General features: G+C 37.0%; 1 protein-coding gene across 1 annotated transcript in view; it reads left to right on the forward strand.

Annotated features, from left to right (window-relative positions):
* The window catches only part of COL4A3BP (collagen type IV alpha 3 binding protein), a 129,008-nt gene extending 108,634 nt beyond the window's left edge, over window positions 1-20,374 (forward strand). The window contains exons 13-18 of the mRNA XM_021709546.1: window positions 4,894-4,989; window positions 8,290-8,422; window positions 9,538-9,608; window positions 11,534-11,662; window positions 12,119-12,175; window positions 17,326-20,374. Of these exons, the coding sequence (XP_021565221.1) occupies window positions 4,894-4,989; window positions 8,290-8,422; window positions 9,538-9,608; window positions 11,534-11,662; window positions 12,119-12,175; window positions 17,326-17,328 (489 nt within the window). The 3' untranslated portion in view covers window positions 17,329-20,374. The remainder of the gene's footprint in view (window positions 1-4,893; window positions 4,990-8,289; window positions 8,423-9,537; window positions 9,609-11,533; window positions 11,663-12,118; window positions 12,176-17,325) is intronic.
* The last annotated feature ends 944 nt before the right edge of the window (window positions 20,375-21,318 follow it).

Genomic DNA, 21,318 nt, shown 5'->3' on the forward strand with positions numbered 1-21,318 from the left:
ACTTTGCTGTCTACATAATTGTTGACTCTGGACTACCTTGTTATTGTTGAAATTGTTTCATGTAGTCTTAAATTGGGTGAGATAATCAAGTATAGAACTGAGGGATACTCTGAAAATAACTTACAATATGTGAGTCTGTTAGGAAATTAGCACCACACATGAATCTGCCTGATAGGCAGATATCAGGAATGAAGTTGCTCCAAATCTGAGAAATTAGAGTTGTAAAGGACTCCGGGTTCTTGAAATAATGACTGCAACCAAAACCAGAAAATAACTTTTAGGAATACAGAGAGTAGAAAGGACTTGGATTTATAAATGAACTTTTTTTGTCTTATTTGTCTGCATACCAGTTACCACTTAAAGCTGTCACCTCAGAAACCAAAGGAGGGAAAACCTCATACTCTATTGAAAAAGAAAGACATCAAAGGTTGTCTGTGGTGCTCACTGCAAGAAACAGGTCTATGTAAAGCTCTTTCCCATTCTGTGTCCATAGTAACACATTGTTGTGATAGTGATTATTTATGTTACACCCCTTTTTTCAGTGTACAAATGATACACACTGATTTTAGCAAGACTAGAGAGTAGCATGAATAAAATAACATCATGATTAATAGTCTCATGTTATCTATCATCTATCTCTATGAAGTCTGGCACAAATCGATAAATAGACATACCTTAATTGTCTTTTTTCCACCACAGTAGATAATTATGTATACATTGTTTTATAGTCTTTGTTTTAAATTTATATTTAGGCTCATTTTTCCATCAGTAAATGTAGATCTGCATCTCTTTATCTATTTATGAATATACATACTGGTTTTATCTACTTTCTTAATATTTAATGATTTATTTTATATTTTTTCTATTATAAATAGTCAACAATGAGCATCCTTGCATATATTCTTGTATATACATCTTTGCACTCTTATCCAATTATTTCCTTAAAATATATCACTGGAAGTGTGATTGTTGGGACAAAGACCATGAGCATTTTCAAGTTTTTAAAAAATTCTTATTGCCAAAAAATTGAGCCAGCTTACACTCTCAAGCCAGTTGTCTTTTACTATACTGGCACTGAATAATATAATTCAGTTAATTTTTGCCTATCTGATAGACTAAAAGTGATATTTTTACTTTGTGGCCATTTGCATTTCTTCATTGAATTATGTCCTTGGCCATTTCTCTTTTGGGTTAACAGTGCTCTGTTAATCTGCTGCTAATAAATTATTCTATCTAACAAGCCCCTCTATGGCTTTGTGACTTTGTAACAATAAGCATAGTTGTATTCCATTCACATGAGTAAGAGAAAGAGATCTGAGCTCTTTTGAGCCCTTCTAGACATTTTTTGGCGTGTTGTTTTGACAGAATCTTGCTATGTTGCCAAGGCTGGTCTGAGACTCCTGGGCTCAGGTGATCTTCCTGCCTCAGCCTCCCAACTAACCGGAATTATAGGCACGCACTCTCATGTTATTGTACCATCACAGGGCAATTTTCTTTTCAAATTTCTGTGTTAATAGTGTTAGAAAAATCAAACTTGGTAACCTTCAAAAATGGCATCATATTGAGTGATTCGGATGTGAGATGGAAGAAAAAGTTAGAATTGGAGTTATGTCCCTTCTTATCTCAGTGTGTTTTATCTCCTTTTTTTTAAAGTCATTAGTATGAAGATGCTATATGTTTCAGCTCATTACTCACCTCTAGGCAGAAAAATCAAGGGCATGATTTCTGCAATGATGAGCCAGCTTACACTCTAAATTAAAACTACCAAATACCGTTCACCCTGCCTCAGTGGTTTTAATCCAGTCTTTTATTTTTAAATGACAGCAAGTGTTGCTAGTAACATGTCCTCTAAAACATCAAATTTTGAGGCTAATAAGATGGTAAAGTTGGATGTGTTTATGCTTGTCTTTAAATGCACAAGCCCCTTGTTTCCCTCATCTTTTCATTATACAGAGTCATAACTGAACAGTAAACTTAGCAGATTATTAGGCTAGATCTTAAGTGTCAGTGTGGTTACCAATTCCCAAATTGCTGCACCTGTAATAATATAGGCTACATCATTTTTTACTGCAGTGAACAGAAGAATATGTTATAGTGAGATTTTTACCTATCATCTTTCTTCTTAAGCTTAATGTTGTTACCTCAAGGAAGATACCATAGTGAATAAAGACTCCATGATAAAAGCTGTGCGGCATTTACTTCAATAACTTAGTGGTTTATTAGTTTCTTTAATTTTCTAGGATCACAACTCTGAATGTTTCTTTCCTGGTTGAACCACCTTTTGAAAACTAGTTTTTTATTGATGCAGTGATTAGAGAAATACTACTTTTTAAAAAAATTTTTGTAAAGAAGGGTTGGTAACTGAACCTGGGCCTTCTATGTGGCCTGCCATTTTAAGGCGTATCACTTTTATCTATTTAGAAAGACAGTGTTAATGTGCTTTCCATACATTACTTAATTTGTGCTATCTTCTTTTTTTCTTTTCTTGAATTGGTGTCTCACTCTGTCACCCAGGCTGGAGTGCAGTGGCACTATTACAGCTCACTGCACCCTCGATCTCCTGGGCTCAGCTGATCCTGCTGCCTCAGTTCCTGGATAGCTGGGACTGCAGGCAAGCACCACTGTGCCTGGCTACTTTTTTAATTTTTGGTAGAGACAAGGTCTCACAATGTTGTCTAGATTGGTCTCGAGCTTCTAGGCTCAAGCAGTCCTCCTGCCTTGGCCTCCCAAAATACTGGAAATATAGGCAGAGCCACTGTGCCTGGCCTGTGCTATCTTCTCTTTGGTTATATTTGTGGAATCTGGTTTCTTTAGAATGAAAACACAAATCAGAAACCCCTCAGTTCTCAAGTATTTGAAGCACTTAATTCAGGAATAGTCTCAAACAAAATCAAAATTTACCTGCATTTTTTCTGACAAAAGAGCTGAATAACATTAAACCACTTTAAAACCAAACTGTTTTTTAACAGAATAAAATTCTTTCATTCCTCACATTCTTCTTTCACAAGTAACTATTGAAAGTAGAGTTTATTTCTGGGAAGCATTTACTGCCGTCTCTAATCTCATAATAAATATATTTGTTTTCTACCTAAAAAGTACATAATCAAATCTAAAGATTTTTAAGGTTTTTAAGATCTTAGGATCGAAACAGGGTAAACATTTCTCCCAATAACAAAGTGACACAGACAAATGAATCAAGCCAACACAAGTGTGGTTGTTTTAATTATACATACTAACTGGAACTTTTCTTGTTTTTTTCTCTTTTGGAAATCAGACACATTTTGTATGTATTCACAACTTGGAATCCTGCATTAATTACCCTTACCTTCTCAAGGCAGATTTCAAAATTACGGAGGCATATAAGTTCTCCATGCAGCACCTGAAGTTATTATATTTTCTAACTAAGGCTTTTTAAAATTGTAGGATGTCTTATTAGTTTAATTTAAAATTTTTTCTCAAGTCTGTAACCCATATTACTCACATTGTTTTGAGAATTATGAGTAAAGGAATAAATTATTATGGTTTTATTTAGTACAAAAATAGATTCTAGAGTCTCAACATCAACATTTTATCAAAAACTTTGTGATGATTGACAAATCAGGAGAGACTTAAATCCATACTTACCTTCCATAATCAAAAATTTTAAGATTCAGAAAACTTGATGTAGCAGAAGTATATATCACTATAACATGTTGATGACATCCTTTAGTATAGAAAAATTACGTTCCCAGAGTTAATCACTTTTAAGAATTTTTTCTTTAAACCTGTTAATGTATTTCAAAATATGTTTAAATCTGTTTCCTTATTCTGTATCCCTAATGAACAGAATAGTACAGTAGTTAAACTTAAATTTATTACATAAAATAAAATTATTTAGGTTCTATAATCTTTATCACTTCAGCTCTGTCTGAAAACATGTTTCAAACTGAGAGATTTTGCAAAGAATGCTCATGTGGAATCTTACCAATAACTCTGAGCATTCTGGGAGTATGAAATATTCAGCTTTCTTTACTTGTTTATATTAAATGTGTAGCAGCAGTTTGTAATAGTTAAGTAGAAGTTACATTTAAGTTGCAGTAAATTTAGTTTGAAATTTTAAAAGAATGTACTAAAAGGTGATTGTAAATGGTTCCATGTATAAATGTTAGCATTTTCTCTGAAAGAATTTAGAATAATGAAATCAGAATCAAATAAATGGGGCTTTGATTATTTTTATATTAATGATAAAAGAGAGAGGTTTATCAGTGAAGTAAGGAACTTTTCTGTATGGGAATCTTTTACATATGTATCTTTGCCCATATAAAAGAAAAGCTATGACAAAGATATGAGCAAAGATATTCTCATTCTCTCTCTCTCTCTCTCTCTCTCTCTCTCTATATATATATATATATATATATACACAAACACACACACACACACACACATATATGGATAGATAGATGTAACTCTTAGTTCATGTCAGAACTTTCTGATCTCCATAGTTTTAAATATAGGAATATTGGACTAGATGATCTCCTTGTGCTCTTTTTATCCTTAGTATTCTATGATTTTTATGCTTTAAGATATGATCTCCATGTTTTATGATAAGGGATGGAATATTTCTTTTTTCCAGAAAATGCTTATTTTGGTTACTCAGTGCATATTAGATCTATCTGTGTAACTTGAGTAAAGTATCTTTCTTCCCTGAATTCCTCCCTCCTGTCATTAACCCGGATATCTGGAATGTGGTCTAAACTCTTCAACACTGTATAAAGCCTACTAACTAACCTTTGTGCATTTGGTTGCTCAGCTTTCTAAGAGCACCATTTCTGAACTGAATTAAACTGAATGCCATTATATTTCAGAGATTATGATATAGCTTTTGGATTCTTATGCCTTTATTTCTTTTTCAAGGTTGAAGAGATGGTGCAGAACCACATGACTTATTCATTACAGGATGTAGGAGGAGATGCCAATTGGCAGTTGGTTGTAGAAGAAGGAGAAATGAAGGTAGTCCCCGCGGAAATGTTGCAGATTACTAAGTGCAGCTCTATTTCAGTCATATTATCATATTGTTGAAAGACGCCAAACGCTATAAAATATTTAAGAATGTTTATTCTGAGCCAAATGTGAGTTACCTATGCACTGTCCCAAAGAGGTCTGAGGTGATTGAATTATAGCTTGGTTGTATACCTCTTAGGAAGACAGAAGTTACAAAAATAATAAATTAATACCTGTGAGATTTGCATTGGTTCGACCTGGGAAGACAGGACATCTCCAAGCAGTGGCTTACGGGTGGTCTTAGGTGAATTCACAGATTTACTCTAAGAAATTTTGAAATCAGTAAAGGAGATACTGCATTGAGATAAGGGGTGGCTTAAGGAATGATGAGGAAGTTTCTTGATACCTAGATGACACCGCATAGGTGACAGCCTTGGAAGATAATAGATAGCAAGTGTGTAGCTCCTCTGTGGATCCCTAGGATGGAATTCTGTGCAGACACAAATCTCCCTGAAGAGATGGCTTATTTTTTATTTCCTTCTATATCTATTGTGTGGTGTTTTGCCAGTGTGAGATTGGAAAGAATCCACATTTTATAGGGTTAATAAAAAGTCGTCTCCCCGGTTAGTTGTGGCAAGAGAGAGGGGGGGAAAAAGGTCAGAATTTAGTCCTCAGTCATTACTATTGATATGAATAAGAATAGCATTTTTAAATTACTTTAAAACAAATCATTACGTATGTTCAAAGAAGCACCAGATCTTGATATCTGAAATTAGTGTTTCTTTATGATCATAATATAAATTTATGAGTAAACTATTCTGCTTTGCCTTTGCCATAGAGAAAATAAAAATTGAAGGTTTGGATATGAACAGGTTACAATGAGCTGATAGTCCTCTGGATATTTCATTTTGTTTTACTTATTTCTTTAATATACTAAGTGTTATGCCTAGATGTCACCTTATTTCTCTCCCATTTTGGTCTATAACTCCCTTCTTGTCTTTACTCTTACTGCACCTTTGGTTGATTTTGGGGCATTGGCTAGTAACTCTTATTCACATCCCTAAATACTGAGACGGAAAATAAGAGTAAGGAAAGGGAGATGTAGGAGACAGTTGAAAAGCCTCAGTCCGAACTTCACAAATTGCGCATAGATTAGTTTTGTGCCGAATCCTGACTTGTGCCCCACATCTTTAAAATGAAATGTTTGTTTACAAAGAAAAGCAGCAGCAGCTCTGAATTTCGGATTACCTCGTAATTGAGGGATTATGCTAAAGATACAGAGACTCCCTCCACACTAAAACTTTAGTTGAGGAAAAAGGATATGACATTTAAAAGATAGTGTCACTTTCTCTGTCTAATGAGGTGCTGAGTGAAGAGTACAGATGACTGGGGACATGAGCAGAAACTGTAAAGCAAATGTCTTTTTTTTTTTGAGTTGGAGTCTCACTCTGTCGCCCAGACTAGAGTGCAGTGGCTGCTCCCGGCCACCGCAGCCTCGACCTCGTGGGCTCCGGCCATCCTTCTGCCTCAGCCTTCCAAGTAGCCGGAACTACAGGCATGCACCACCACGCCCGGCTGATTTTTTGATTTATTGTAGAGATGAAGTCTCACTGCCCGGGCGGGTCTCGAACCCGCGGGCTCAGGCAATCCACTCACCTCAGCCTCCCAAAGGCACGGGATTACAGGCTGAGCCACCGAGCCCAGCTAGCAAATTTCTTATTCAGGACTTTTATATAGACTGTGCTGATCAGACTTATTCTAGCAAACAAGATACAATATTAGGTACTGGAATTTCCTTTCCTTGTGAATAAGAAACAAATTAAGAAATAGAGGAGACAGATAAATGAGATACCAAAGTGTTAGCTGTAATTCTGATAAGCTGATTGTAGCAAATAGCTTGAGATCAGCTGCCACAAGGTCTTGTTACCCTAAAATTAAACGTAATGTTCCTGACATCGCAGGATAATCACAGGCCTTCTCCGCAGGAGCAGACCCCAAAAGCACACCAAAACACGTACTTTCTGTGGAAGAAAGGGTTGAGCCAAGCTCGTCTTGTTCCTCCTTGTGTATGTACTACTCAGATAAGTCTGTGCTCCTCCTCTAGGGAGAAGGAGTGAAGGACTGAAGAGAAGCCAGAACTTTGGTAGTCTAGATGAAGTCCTTCCACCTGGAGTGAGGAGTAGAGAAATAAGTGCTCCTACAACCCTCAGCATTAGGGAGAGAGAATTTGGGGGTAGATTATGGGGGGCATAAAGTAACCTGAGGATAATCGTCATTATCTGGAACAGTAGATCAGCCACTGTATGGAAAGTATCGTTTTAGGAAGATAAAACTGACAGGGAAGAAACTGGAGAACAGGAAGACCTTTTAAGGTCTCTCTTTTAAGAGAGTCAGGAGCATGGTGATGAAAACCCCTTTAGAACAGATAATAGTAGAAAAGTCAAGCTGGTGGATGTCTTAGAGAGGAGTAGTAGTACTAAGCTTCACAGCTGTGTGAACTGTGGGGAGGCATCAGAAGTCTGGAGTTTCTAGTTTGGGTAACTAGGGAAATAGGAGTCCCAATAATGTGGTTAAAAGTTTGGTGGGGGAAGGCAGTCTGGTGAGAGAGAGTGTGAAAGGAAAGCTATGTGCAGTGCCTAGCAGTGTCTGACCCCATAGGCATGCCACAAATCGAGAGCTGATTCTCCCCTTTGTAACACGTTTCTTGATTGCCTAAAAGAACTTACCACAGAGCTCTTTAAGAACAAACGCCCTATAATTTTAAAATAATTTTACTAAGCACTCAAGGTACATGACCTCAATGTTTAAAGCAAGATAGATCTGCATTTATAAGCTTTTTGCCACTGATTCAACAAGCAGTTGAGTGCCTACTCTGTTTCAGATGCTGATCTAGAGACTAGAGATACAACATTGAACAAAGCAGCCTTAACTCAATATCTTTAAGGGGAGTATGTTCTAGCCAGGTTTATTTGGCTTTTTTAATCATGTTAAACAATCTTTGAGACTATTTGGTAAATAATGCCTAATTTAAATTAATATATTTATTTTTAAACGACTCACAATAAATTATTCATTGCATATACATGTTTTTTATAGTTGAAGTTTACCTTGGATGTGTAATTTTAAGTATTTTGCGTTATCTGTGTTAATTTGAAACTTTTATTTCCTTTTAGCAGTGTATGTTCTATAAATAGATTTTTATAAGTAAAGAAATCTAAAAAGAAACTAAATTTAAAAGCATGCTTTCCAAGCTTGTACTTTGAGGGTTTGAATTTTAATTTTCAAACTTTTAAATTATTTCCTCTTTAGGTATACAGAAGAGAAGTAGAAGAAAACGGGATTGTTTTGGACCCTTTAAAAGCTACCCATGCAGTGAAAGGTGTTACAGGACATGAGGTCTGCAATTACTTCTGGAATGTTGATGTTCGCAATGACTGGGAAAGTAAGCTGTCATTATTAATATATTTTAATCTAATTATTATTTTGAATTTAGTATCAAATCCAACCTCCAACCTGGTGTTCTGCATCTGATAGTTTACAAAGTCAGTGGAGAATCACATAGGGGGTGAATAATATCTTACATTTAAATAGAGTTTTTCAATGTACAAAATGCTTCTCAGTATGTTATTTATCTCATACCTCAGTAATCCTACATGATAGTAGGTATTATTATTTCTAGTTTTACATACAAATGAAGTAAAATTCACATAGGTCAAGTGACTTGTCAAAGATCACAGAGCTGTTTGGTGGAAAAGCCAGTACTAAAATTGAAGGTTTCTGTTTTATCACCTACTCTTTCCAAAACTGTTTTGTTTCCATGGTAAATCCTAGATGAGTCCTTCTGTGGTCAGTTTGGAATTACTGTGTGTGTGTGTGTGTGTGTGTGTGTGTGTGTGTGTGTGTGTGTGTGTTCCCCTTAGACACCAAATTACATAAATGTAGATACTTCTGAATGTCATAAGGTGTTTATCATTGGCCTCAGCCTTCCAAGTACATGGGAACTATAGGCGGATGCTACTACGCCCGGCTAATTTTTATTTATTTATTTTTTTATTGTAGAGGCAAAGTCTCACCAAGTTGCCCAGGCTGATCTTGAACCCGTGGGCTCAGGCAATCCACTTGCCTCAGCCTCCCAAAGTGCTGGGATTACAGGCTGAGCCACCGAACCAGGCCACCATTCTTTTTCATAAATGTAGTCATGTAAGCCTACATAGAACAATTTACTGAATTTCAGTAAATCAGGAAAGAGAGATGGGTTATAGTGTTAGAGAATTATTTGAGTAGTGCAGCAGTAGTAGAATCACTTTCTTGCTGTGGAAAATAGATATTGGGCCCAAAAAAAAAAAAATGAGACTTGCTGATGATCAGACTTCACAGCCCCCATGTATACCTGTAAAACCAAGTATTAACATTTGGATTTAGCCTAGGTGGAACAGGATCCTGTTCATTTTACCATAATGTCCATTTGTAATTGACTCTCAACATAAGTGAATTTATCACATTCCGGGAAAAGATAATATATCCTATTGGCTGCTAATATTGTTCTCTTCATTTCAGCAACTATAGAAAACTTTCATGTGGTGGAAACATTGGCTGATAATGCAATCATCATTTATCAAACGCACAAGGTAAAGATCTCTTCATTCATCCAGAGGATTCCAGTGCAGTTCCCACTCCAACATACACATTCTCTAAAGTAAAATTTGACAGAAAATTAAATGAAAGAGACACGAGGTTCTCGCTGTGTTGCCCACACTGCTCTTGAATTTCTGAAATATATTTAAATACTTTTCTAGCAACTAGTCTGTATATGTGATAAATGATAGTTATTAAATATGAAAGTGAATCAGGAAGTGATCTAAGGGGATTATCTGAAAGCAAGGAAGAATTGCTGAGTATGACTATTGAGAGGTTAGTCATACCCAGAGCACACTTAGACATTGTAGTTTAAATCAGTTCTCTTTCATATTTCTTCCTCTACTATTTTTTGGTCTTTAGAATTATAAAATTAATATTTTTCTTACCGTATTCTACTCTGCTTTTTAAAAATTGCCAAATAATACATTGTGTATAGGATAATATAAGGAATTTAAATTTTGGACAACTTCACCAAAAATGACTTTGTGTGTTTGGCAAAAAATATAATGATTCAGTACATACTTCATTGTTCCAGTCAGTGGGTATTTCATTTTTCTCTTTTGTAATTGTTCTTTAATTGAGTCAAATAGATGAAAATATTTTGGGTTTGTTTTATATTTATTGAGCTCAGTCTTGTCATCTGAAACATCTTATATCTAATACTTATGAGCTGTGCTTTATTTTACATGATAGCTGCTCTAGACATGTATAATAATGAAGCTTCTGTTTCAGCATACAGATTTTGGGGTCTAATTTGAAATCTAAAATTTAGTAAGTATCAAAATATCAATTAATTTTCCTGTAATTTGGAATGAAGATAAATAGCTAATAATGTAGAATCAGAGGAACCTTATTTTCTGAAGATAATTGATCATGGGAAGCAGTCTGCTGAAGGCGTTCCACTACATAAGTAGCAGTAGATGGAGGAAGAGTCATGTGGGTGGTGCCTGAATTGAAAAACGGCACCAAAAATTATTAAAATAATGTCTCTGATAGGTAAGAAAATTTAAGTTACACCTATAACTATTTGCCAGTTATTGCATTAAACAAATTATCCTGGAATAACTTTTTAGCAAAATTGAATTACACTATTCGATATCTTTCCCTTTAAATTTTACTTATTTGGTATGGTCTCCTGATACTTAAGTTATTCTTGTTCCTTAAATTTCTATCTTATCATCCTGTGGGTTTGCATTCATTGGTTTTAAATTTGCCAGATCTTTATGTATTATAGTCTGTCACAAAATTTGCCCAATACTGCTTTCATCAACCTCATGAAATTTTGCATCTCTCAAAAACGAATCATTTCACTTTGCAAACAATTTGTGTTGTATTGACACTGAGTTATTTGTTGGCTATTTATTACACTTAGCAATCAGGAAGACCCTGCGTAATAAGGACTAAGTTCAGTTACATACAGATACCCAAAATGAATGTAACTTAAACAAGATAACAGTTTATTTTTTTAAGTCTTTGAGTCTAAGCAGAACATTACCAGGGGATATGGGGGGAGGGAAATGGGGAGTTGTTACTTAGTGGTTACATAGTTTCTGTTGGAGTTGATAATAAATTTCAGAGATAAATAGTGGTGGGTGACGTAACACTGTGGATGTAATTAATGCTACTGAATTGTACACTAAGAAACAATTATATTAGCAAGTTATAGTATATATATATAATTGTTTAAAATATATATATTATTCCTTTGTTTATAATGTTTTGCAAAGCCATTAACTCAGTGTTCATAATTGATCATTTGGTTTGTATTCTCAGGTGCTTTCCATTTAAAATTTGACAGATCTTTACCTTCAACTAAGACATTTATTATTGGTTTGACATTTGTTTCTCTGTCATCTCCATGTTAAATCTGAATAAAAGTAGTTCAAATTTTCAAAAGATTTTTACTTCTCCACAGAGAGTGTGGCCTGCTTCTCAGCGAGATGTATTATATCTTTCTGCCATTCGAAAGATAGCAGCCTTGACTGAAAATGACCCTGAAACTTGGATAGTTTGTAATTTTTCTGTGGATCATGACAGTGCTCCTGTAAGTACAATGTGTATAATTTTACAATATAAAGCTCAATACACAAAGCAGGGCAAAGACAGTAAGTGCATATCACACATACACAGATATGGATCTGACCGTGCTTCTTGGGTTTTGGTCTATGCGGGGCTAACAAGCAAACCCTGTGTGTTGTCTGAGGGCAGCAGACATGGCTGTGAACATCCACAGAGCTGAATGTGTGCTGCAGGTAGGCCGCTTCCCCCAGTCCATCTCCAAGGCCGTTGTCAACTCCTGGCTCAGCCTCTGGTTTCTACCTCAATTCAGCTCGAGTTACTATTTCTGAGGAGGGAAGACCATGGTGTTGTACCAGCTTGGCCTGTGTTACTTATTAGTGCTTACAGGGTTTTGTTGGCCAGCCTAATGTAGCTTTAGACCGGAAGAGATTGCAGAATACTGGGTATCTGGTATACTGGTGCTTTGTTTTTGTTTCGGCAGCTAAACAATCGGTGTGTCCGTGCCAAAATAAATGTTGCTATGATCTGTCAAACCTTGGTAAGCCCACCAGAGGGAAACCAGGAGATTAGCAGGGACAACATTCTATGCAAGATTACATATGTAGCTAATGGTATGTATTTTTTGTTTGTTTTTGCTACTTGATAATGTGCATGTCCTTGATTGTGTTCTACATGATAACTGACAGTTTGGACAAATTATTCTTTAGTTCTTATTCTGTATATTACTGATTTTTAATTTGGAGAGATATGTACCAGAATTATCTGGGAAACTTTGAAAATACACTTGCCCGAATATCCACCCCAGATGAATTTCACCCTAGAAATGTTAAACCCAAGATTTTTAATCCGAGAGACCACAAAGAGCCAGCTCCTATGCAAACACACGAGGGTTTTTATTCAGGCTCTAATCTGGGCTCACAAACTGAAGCTGACACAGAGGCTTGAGAATGAGAGCCCTGATTCAGTATAGCAAGCAGTTTTTATGCACAATTACAGAGGGAGGGGAAAGAATTCTAAACTTGTTTTTACATGATTGGGTAATTTCTCCTAATGGGTACGGGGGCACTTGGGATTGGTAGGTTTATTTTCTGGTCTGCGCAGGCTCTAGCTTAGCTACCTGTGATTGACGGGGAACTGCTAAGAGTGGAATGTCAGATAAGCACTGCGTGTAAATTAACTTGAGCAAGCAGGCAGGAGGTTTGAAACAACGCAGAGCCCAGCAGAGCCCACGGAGAGGTTGGCTAGCGCCACCAAGTCTGCTGATCTAAACAAAGGAATGTTCAGGTGGGGCTTGCTTGCTTAACATTTACATCCCGTTGCAGAAGCAGAAGTCAGCATGGCAATTGGGACGAACAGAGCTTAACAAGAGTTCTGCTTAAAACATTGTATAGCTTTACAATCACGGTCACTACCAGGCAAAGGAATATGCCTAGTCCTATGGGGTCTGAGGTAGGATTTAAAATACTAAGAATTCATAAAATATAGCGAACGTGAGGCAGGGATATATAAAATACAATGAACGCTTCTTTTACGGTAAGTATAGCTTTTTTGAGTCTCTTGGGTCCCTCAGAAGTACTAGATGAATATTTCTGAATCTGGAACTGGATAGGTACTTTTTAAAACTTTATCTTTTGGTCATGATCATATAGCCTTCATTTTAAGAACTGTTTTGTTAGATATTTACCTAATAGAATGTATTTATAATTGGGGATTATAAGCAACAGTGAAAAGAAAATTACCAGTTCTTTTCTTCATTGCTAGGCTTTTAGTTTTCTGGGCCAGTGTTCACCTAGTCCTTACTAGCTGCTAGTTGAAAATTCATTTCAGTGTGGCATGCTGCTGGACAGCACTTTTCACTGCTTGCTTGGTTCCTCGCTCCACCCACTTTACACCTGCAGTGGTGTTGCTCATCAAATATGCAGACCTTCTTTATGCAGGCCAAAACCGCTAGTTATGTTTCAAGAAACAATTGCGCCTTAGTATGTTACTATTTAATTATAGTAGAGGTTGATGGATAAATCTGTCCTAAATAACCTAGTGTTGCTATACCAATATTTGCATGTAATTTAAGAAGCCAAGAACATTTTGGAAAGATTATAAATGCTTTCTTATTTGCTATCAGATCACGTCTGAGGGTCATTACAAGGAATGAATGGTTGAGACTTTAAAGGATGCTAACTGGTCCAACATGAGGAATTTTTAGAAACAAAGGAACGGCTTAAGTGTTTCCCATGTGTTTGGAAAAGCGTATCTCAGCAAGTTGCGGTTTTCCTCTGTCTTACAGTGAATCCTGGAGGATGGGCACCAGCCTCCGTGCTGAGGGCTGTGGCAAAGCGCGAGTACCCCAAATTTCTAAAGCGTTTCACTTCTTACGTCCAAGAAAAAACTGCAGGAAAGCCCATTTTATTCTAGTATTAACAGGTACTGGAAGGTATGTTTTTCCCATTTGTTAAAAATCTTTATTTGACTAGTTTGACTCTGCAAATACTAAAATGTAGTTAGTTGTTGAAAGCAGATGCTGGGTTTTATGATGGTTCCTAGTTAGAGGATTATAGTTTATAGTCCCTAAAATTTATTTTGTTATCCTTTATTTTTTCTTCTAATACTTAAAGACATTTTAATTTTAACATTATAGAACTACATAATTTCTGATGTACAGATTCCCTGTATTTTTTCTTTTCCCAGAAGCTATTGTTATTTTTGTTGCATATTTTTCCATACTTTATATATGTATTGAAATTATATTTTTGAGTGTTTTAAAAAACATGTTTTTACTCATCGTTTTGCAGCTTTTTATTCACTTAACAGTATACCTTGACTACCTTTCCATATAAGATATGAAATGTAAAAGACCATCTCATGCTCATCACATCTGTTATATGAATATTACAGAACTTATTCATCAGTCCCATGTTAATGACTTAGTTCGTTTCGTATTTTTATTGTCAAACAGTGCTACACTGAACATCTTCATGTAAGGAGCTAGAATATTTAGTTTTTTTAAAAACAAGTCATATAAGCTGGGCTCGGTGGCTCAGCCTATAATCCCGCGCCTTTGGGAGGCTGAGGTGAGTGGATTGCCTGAGTGGATTCCAGACCCGCCTGAGCAGGCGAGACCTCATCTCTACAATAAAATCAAAAAATTAGCCGGGCGTAGTAGTGCGCACCTGTAATTCCGGCTACTCAGAAGACTGAGGTGGAAGGATCGCCAGAGCCCAGCAGGTCGAGGCTGCGGTGACTGGGAGCGGCCACTGCACTCCAGTCTGGGCGACAGAGTGAGACTCCAACTCAAAAAAAAAGAAAAAATAAAACAAGTCATATATCACTGTGTTTCAAAAGTCAAAAATTTGGAAAAGGAATACAGTGTAATTTATCCCATCTCTCTCTTCACCCAGTTTTGCCCACCAAAAATATTACACACAATTATTATAAGCTGTATAATTGTTATATAATTATATATAATTATATATAATATTATATGCATACAAATACTGGTCTGACTTTGTCTTGAAGGTCTTACCATATTTTTAAGGCGCATCCTCATTCTTTCATTTAATGGCTACACAGTGGCCCATTGTATGGATTACATAATTTATCTAATAAATTCTGCTTTGGAGTTGCTAACCATTTTTGCTAGAACGGTATTAAATTGTATCCATATGTCATTTTGCACTTTCAAGTTTACTGTAGGTTAAATTACTAAATGTGGTGCTACCATTTGTAATTTAGATACTGCCCTTCATAGACACTCTATTAATTTACCATCTCACCAGCAATAACCGAGTGAGATGCCTGTTTGCCATACTTTTTTACACAATGTATGAAGCAAAACATTTAGACTTTTTCCAATGTATTAGGTGAAAATACTCTTTCTGTGTAGTTTTAATTGTATTCCTCTTCTTATGAGTGAGTTTAAGCATGTTTCAGTCCACTGACAGCCATTTGTATAATTCTGTTTCTGCGAACTCTTTTGTGTGTTAACATATTAGTAGATATTACATATTACCAGTTGTGACACACAAGCAGTAAGTATACATGAACAACCTCTCATGCTTACCTACATTGGATGTTCAGTTACTGGCTGAGAAATTTATATTGGAATCAATTTCTTTAGCTAAAAAATAATAGTGAGTAACCATATAATAATATCGTTTAATTGTCTGATTTCTAATGGTGTTTATGTCTTTCTTTTAAAAAAGCACAAAGGCTAAATTTATTATCAGATACTAACACAAGGGTTATGGTATTGATGTCTCGGATATTCAGCTTTTCCCAGAAAAAAAGTTAAACAGATTCCAGTCTGACTTTCCCTAAATGGTTGGTTTTTTGGCATGCAGCCTGACCTCTTAGGAACTCTTTCTTTCCAAGCAGAAGTGCACTGACAACTTTTAGAATATCTTATACTTTAGAATTGTTATAGCTATGTATGGGCACATTATTTCTTATCGACTCTGAGTCTGTGCCATACTTATCAAATAAACTAGGAAAGTTGAAGGCACCTGATGGCAGCAGACTTGTCACCTTACTTAGCCATATGTCTCTTGCTGTGGCCTCAAGGTTTTTGAAGCATTGCGTTTTCACTCTAACCACACCAAGCATACAACCATACCTGCCTTCTCTCTTCTTTCCTCAGCCTTGCTGCAAAGGCCTTCCTCTTGTTGCTTTATGCTGACTTCCGTACCAGAAGGGCTCAGGCATTAAACTACACAGCACAGAAAATATAACCTTGTATTAAGCAAGAGGAATCAGAATGCAGTTATGTGTAGAACATGTTCCCAACTGATTTTAAGAAAAGTAATTTTTTAAAACATTTGAAAGCTACATAACAACCTGTGACTTTAGACTGTTAGATTTGGAGCAGTGTTTTATTGACTGTGTACATGTGTGTACACACACACATTTTTCTTTTGTGGATCTGTTGGGGAGGAGGTTGAAATCCTTTTTTAAAAATTCATCTCTGGGGATGGGAGCTAGTATTGTTTGGGATATGTATATATGTCTAAAAAGATAGAACTGGAAAGATCTAAATTCAAACCTTAACATATGGTAAAAATCCTTGTTAACATAATTTTTCTTCCACCAATAATTATGGAAGAGGTGGATTGTAGCATTGGAACCCTAGGAAAGCTAATATTCTTAATTTTGGCGTTGGAGAGTTAGTAACATTCAATAATGTGTATCATCTCTTTAGAGTTCTATAAAGAGTTAATGAGGTCTGAAGATATTTAAAACAGTCAAAACTCCTAAACGCATTTGACAAGGGATCCGAGCCTATTTACTGATTAAATAAGGCCCACCTCTCTGCCATAGCTTCAGTAAATTTTAAATTCTTGGTAGATGGTACTGTATGGCATTATTTTTACTGAAGGCTAAGAGGAAGGAAATGCCAGTTTGTGGAATAAAAATCCAGAGACTGCTCATTGATGCCTTCCTTGCTGACCCTAGCACATAGTCCTTTTTAATTTTCTCTAACTTTCAAAAGATTCCTTATATCTTCTATTCCTTGTTGATGGGATAAATTCACATCTGTAAGGTTAATAATTTTGCATTCATAAAGATACATTTAATAGAGATTCTGTGGATTCCATGAATTTGGAAGATGGGGAAGACTCTGTTCTGGTAGTCTTGGAGCTGTTGGTAATGTATTGCTGAATTTTTTACTTGTCTTTTTTTTTTTTTTTCCTTCAGTGACTGAAGCAAGGCTGTGTAATATTCCATGTTGGAGAAAAAAAGGAAAAAAAATTGAATGCTCTAAGCTGGAACATAGGATCTATAGCCTTGTCTATGGTCCAAGACCTTGGCCCTGTGTACAAAAGTGAAGAAATATTCCAACAGCAAAGCTAAACATCTAACACTAGCTGTTTCCTGCTAGATCTCCTCGCTCAGTGCATAACTATAAATACATGTACAATTACATGTATATGGCTATATTTTTATTTGCTTGCTCCTAGAAGAGAAAAAACATCAAGGTTGAATCACAACTAGAAAGTGATGCTTTACTTTTGGAAACTTTTTGAGAATTTTTAATTTACCATAGTCTGGCCTAAGATCCTCGGTTATATCGGGTTTTGTGCACAAAAGAAAAGCACAGAAGTTGAATGCACATGGGGCATGTGCTTTCTGTGCACCAACTATCTGGATGAGGTTCTTTTTTCAGGTCTTCGGTCAAATCTGTGTCCAGAATTTTTTGACTTTTTTGCTTTGTATAATCATAGAATTCATTGCTGCTGGTTTCTGTAATGATTCATGTTGTCATATAAGTGTCTCTTGATAACTGAGGGCTGTCAATAACCTGTGATTTCACCTTTTCTAGAGTCTTACTCCCATGAAGAACCTTGGTTCTGATGGAGAGAGAGTGAAAAGCTTTATTTCTTCCACTCCCCCTATCTTTATATTTCTATTATATTTTTTAGTTCTTTACTGTGTGCTACAGATTTTTCTCAGTTTGTTACAAACACAGTTTGGTAATTACTAAATTGGTTCTGCCTGCCTCCAAACAAAAACACTGTACAAATCTTGTTGGGTATAGACTGCTTTCTGGAAAATGGTCAGGAAAAACGAGCTCATGTTTTCGTGAAATTTCCAAGTGAATATACTGCATTACTTGTTAAAGCAAATCAGACTGAGTTTAACATTTGATTCAAAATTTCTAGTATTCAGTTATAAGTGTGTTAATTCTTCTAGTTTGGGTTGGTTTAAATGATACGTTGCAAAGTATACATGGAAAATGTGAGCAGTGCTTCAATTTGCCTCTAGTTCACAAACTTCAGCAGACCAGTAAAGGATTTCACGATTCAAGCTAAAATGCTTTTCTTATTTGCTATAAGAACTTAAAATGTAAAATACCTTTTTCATTCTTACTCCTTTGTGAAAAACATTGAAGCATGGAGTTGAGGCCAGGAATAGAACTCGCTGAAGTCAAAATGACTGCCCACTCAAAGTCTTCATTGTGTTTACACACAAACATATTTATATAAACCAGAGGCATTTTGTAGGTGCTTTGCTGACTCTGTAGAAACACAGAAATCAGACCCATTTTGTAAAGTAGAAAGTCATGTCATGTAGAACATGTCCTGTATATATGCCATACATGGTAATGGTGTCTTAATGATAAATGCAAGATGATAATTTAATGATGGGATTAGTCTGATCACTTAAATATGCACAATCCTGGAGGTGAATTACTTGCATCAAATATAGTGATATTTATTATTCTGTACAGAGAGGAAAATACATATAAAACATATGCTTACATTACATGCACGCAGATTTCACGCTCCCTAAATCTTTTCTATTTTTTAATTTACCTTTCTCTAAGTGATGTGCATGGAATATGCCTTATTAAAGAAAAATGCTGTTCATAATTAGACTATGTGGAAAAGTGCCTATGGTGGTAATGCTAGTAAGGCAAATAAGATGAATTATCATACAGGTTTACTACATCACCAGTTAACATTTTATATCGTGATGTTTAAAAAAGAAAAGTTTATACCTCAAATGTGTATTTTATTTTACAATCAGCTTGGGGTATGGGGTTGGGATGGGAGAATGGGAGGGTTGGGGAGGGAAGGTCTATTCACCATACCACGGATGGGAGTCTTCAGAAAAATTATTTATGCCCACTATAAATGTTTTTCTGTGTGCTGTTTCTGGTAACTGTCATGAACACAGACAAGTAACTCTTTCGTAACTAAATTGGATAGCTTTATTTTACAAAGGTATGGAAAGTTTACAAAGCAGTATCTAAATCTAATGATCATAAGTTGTGTTTGAGCTAAATGTGATTATATACTTTTACAATTTACTCTGTAAATAAAATGATTACACTAAAATATTTGTACTAAAAAAAGGAAGACAAGAAAAGATACGTTGTACCTTTAGGTAACTCCACTGGTTCTTCATGAGAGTTAATTCTGCCCAATCAGATTTAGAAGTGAGCTGGGGAAATGCAGCATTCAAGAGGTCAGGATTCGGAGAGGTACTGACCTTCTAGACAAGACTCCGACCCTCGAGAATGGTTTTCGTCAGGGCGGTTCCTGCATGCCGAGTACGTACGACGTTCTCTCACCCCCCAGTATTTCTCTTCCCTCAGACCTCCCCCCCAGCAGGCCCTTTTGCTCCCTCTTCGACTCACTGACTCGAGTGCGGTGTTAGGAGCTTGAGAGGCTCTGCTGATGGGGGTTGCCCCGAGTGCCCGCTGCAGGACAGTACTGCACGGTGTTTCAGCTGCAGTTCAGGAGGTAGGCGATGACCACCGCAGCACTCGGTCTGGAACTGCCACAGAGGCAGCCAGACCCAGGAGCTGTCTGCAGGGGTTATGAGGGGGCAAGGCGAAGCGAGGAGGAATGGGCTCCCGTCCGTTCGTCTCACCCGCTGGTCTGTACACCTACGCGGCATCAGTGTCGGTGCCGTTGAGAAATCTTCTGTGGGGCCGAGCCGCTTCTCTTGCGGCGTTGTGCTGGCTCTCCTTAAGCGTATCAGGTGTTCGTCCGGGTAAACGCTTTCCGCCAGGATTAGTCCGAGCTGTAAAGATGATGTGTTTGAATTTTGTCATTGTTCATCTACATACTCAGCATAATCGCTTTGAAGTACCTTGGGGTGTGTAGAGTGTAGCTATTCTGTAATAGCTTTATGATCCTGGTGTTCTTTTTAAATAATAAGGTTGGATCTTCCATGTTGCAATCACAAATTAAAACCAGTATTTAAAGTGGAAAAGTATTAAACTATTATGGATAAATGTGCTTGCCTGGTTTGTTTTCCTTAACCCTGAGAAACTGTCCTACTCTGGGCTGTTAAGACCTTGAAACATTCCCATTTAGTGTTCTCCAAGCTCAGCCCAGTTAGGGATCAAGAAGAGTGTGCATGAGTTACAACCTGGTTTTTTTGTTTGTTTGTTTGTTTTTGCCTTCAAGATTTCGTATTTTCAGAAAATTGTGTGGTAACAATATTTTTAAGCTGAAGTAAGAACTGTTGTCATATATCTTTCACATGCACCGTCTAGACATTACCTTCTGGAGAAGTCGCCACATTTGCTTGTGTGCATGTTGATGACACAACCTGATTTTGTTTAAAACAAAATATAACAGAAGGGACTCCCAAGTACCTGGCATGTATAAAGGTGAATATTTGAGTATCTTTTGTCATATGTATCATATACATGTGCCTGTGGTGGGTTACAGCCTAAAATGAACCTCTTGCTGTGGATCAGGTCTCAAAGTCCTAAAAGGCTCCTGGAGTGTGGGCCATACCCACGCGGGTGCTTCTAAAGTGAAAGTGCAGTGTTAGTAAATTACATACACTTAATTTGTAATTCAGCTGCGTGCGCTGAAGCAGAAATAAGCAATGCCCCGTTGATGATCGGCTTAAATAACATCTCGTTGAAGTGGCGCGGTCAGCTCCCCTTGCGGCACTCAGGGAAGGCGCGCCCGAAGACCGTGGGCGGGGAGGGCGGAGCTGCGGCCCGCTCCGTGCTTCCCCGTGGTTGGACCGGAAGACCGAGCTCGCTTCTCGCCTCGTCTTCGAAGAGGCCTGCCGGCCAAACGGGGACCTGCGCGTGCGAGGCAGCTGCTTGGCCCGCGGGGTGCTGGCGGGAAAACCTGAGAGTTGGGTTGCACCTGCTGGCTGACGTCAGGGCGTGGGCCTCGCTCCGGCGCAGCGTTGACTGTTCACGGCCTGTTTGGG

This window comes from Carlito syrichta, unplaced genomic scaffold (genome assembly GCF_000164805.1).
Source record: "Carlito syrichta isolate Samal-C Ts95f unplaced genomic scaffold, Tarsius_syrichta-2.0.1 Scaffold254407, whole genome shotgun sequence".
Taxonomy (NCBI): domain Eukaryota; kingdom Metazoa; phylum Chordata; class Mammalia; order Primates; family Tarsiidae; genus Carlito; species Carlito syrichta.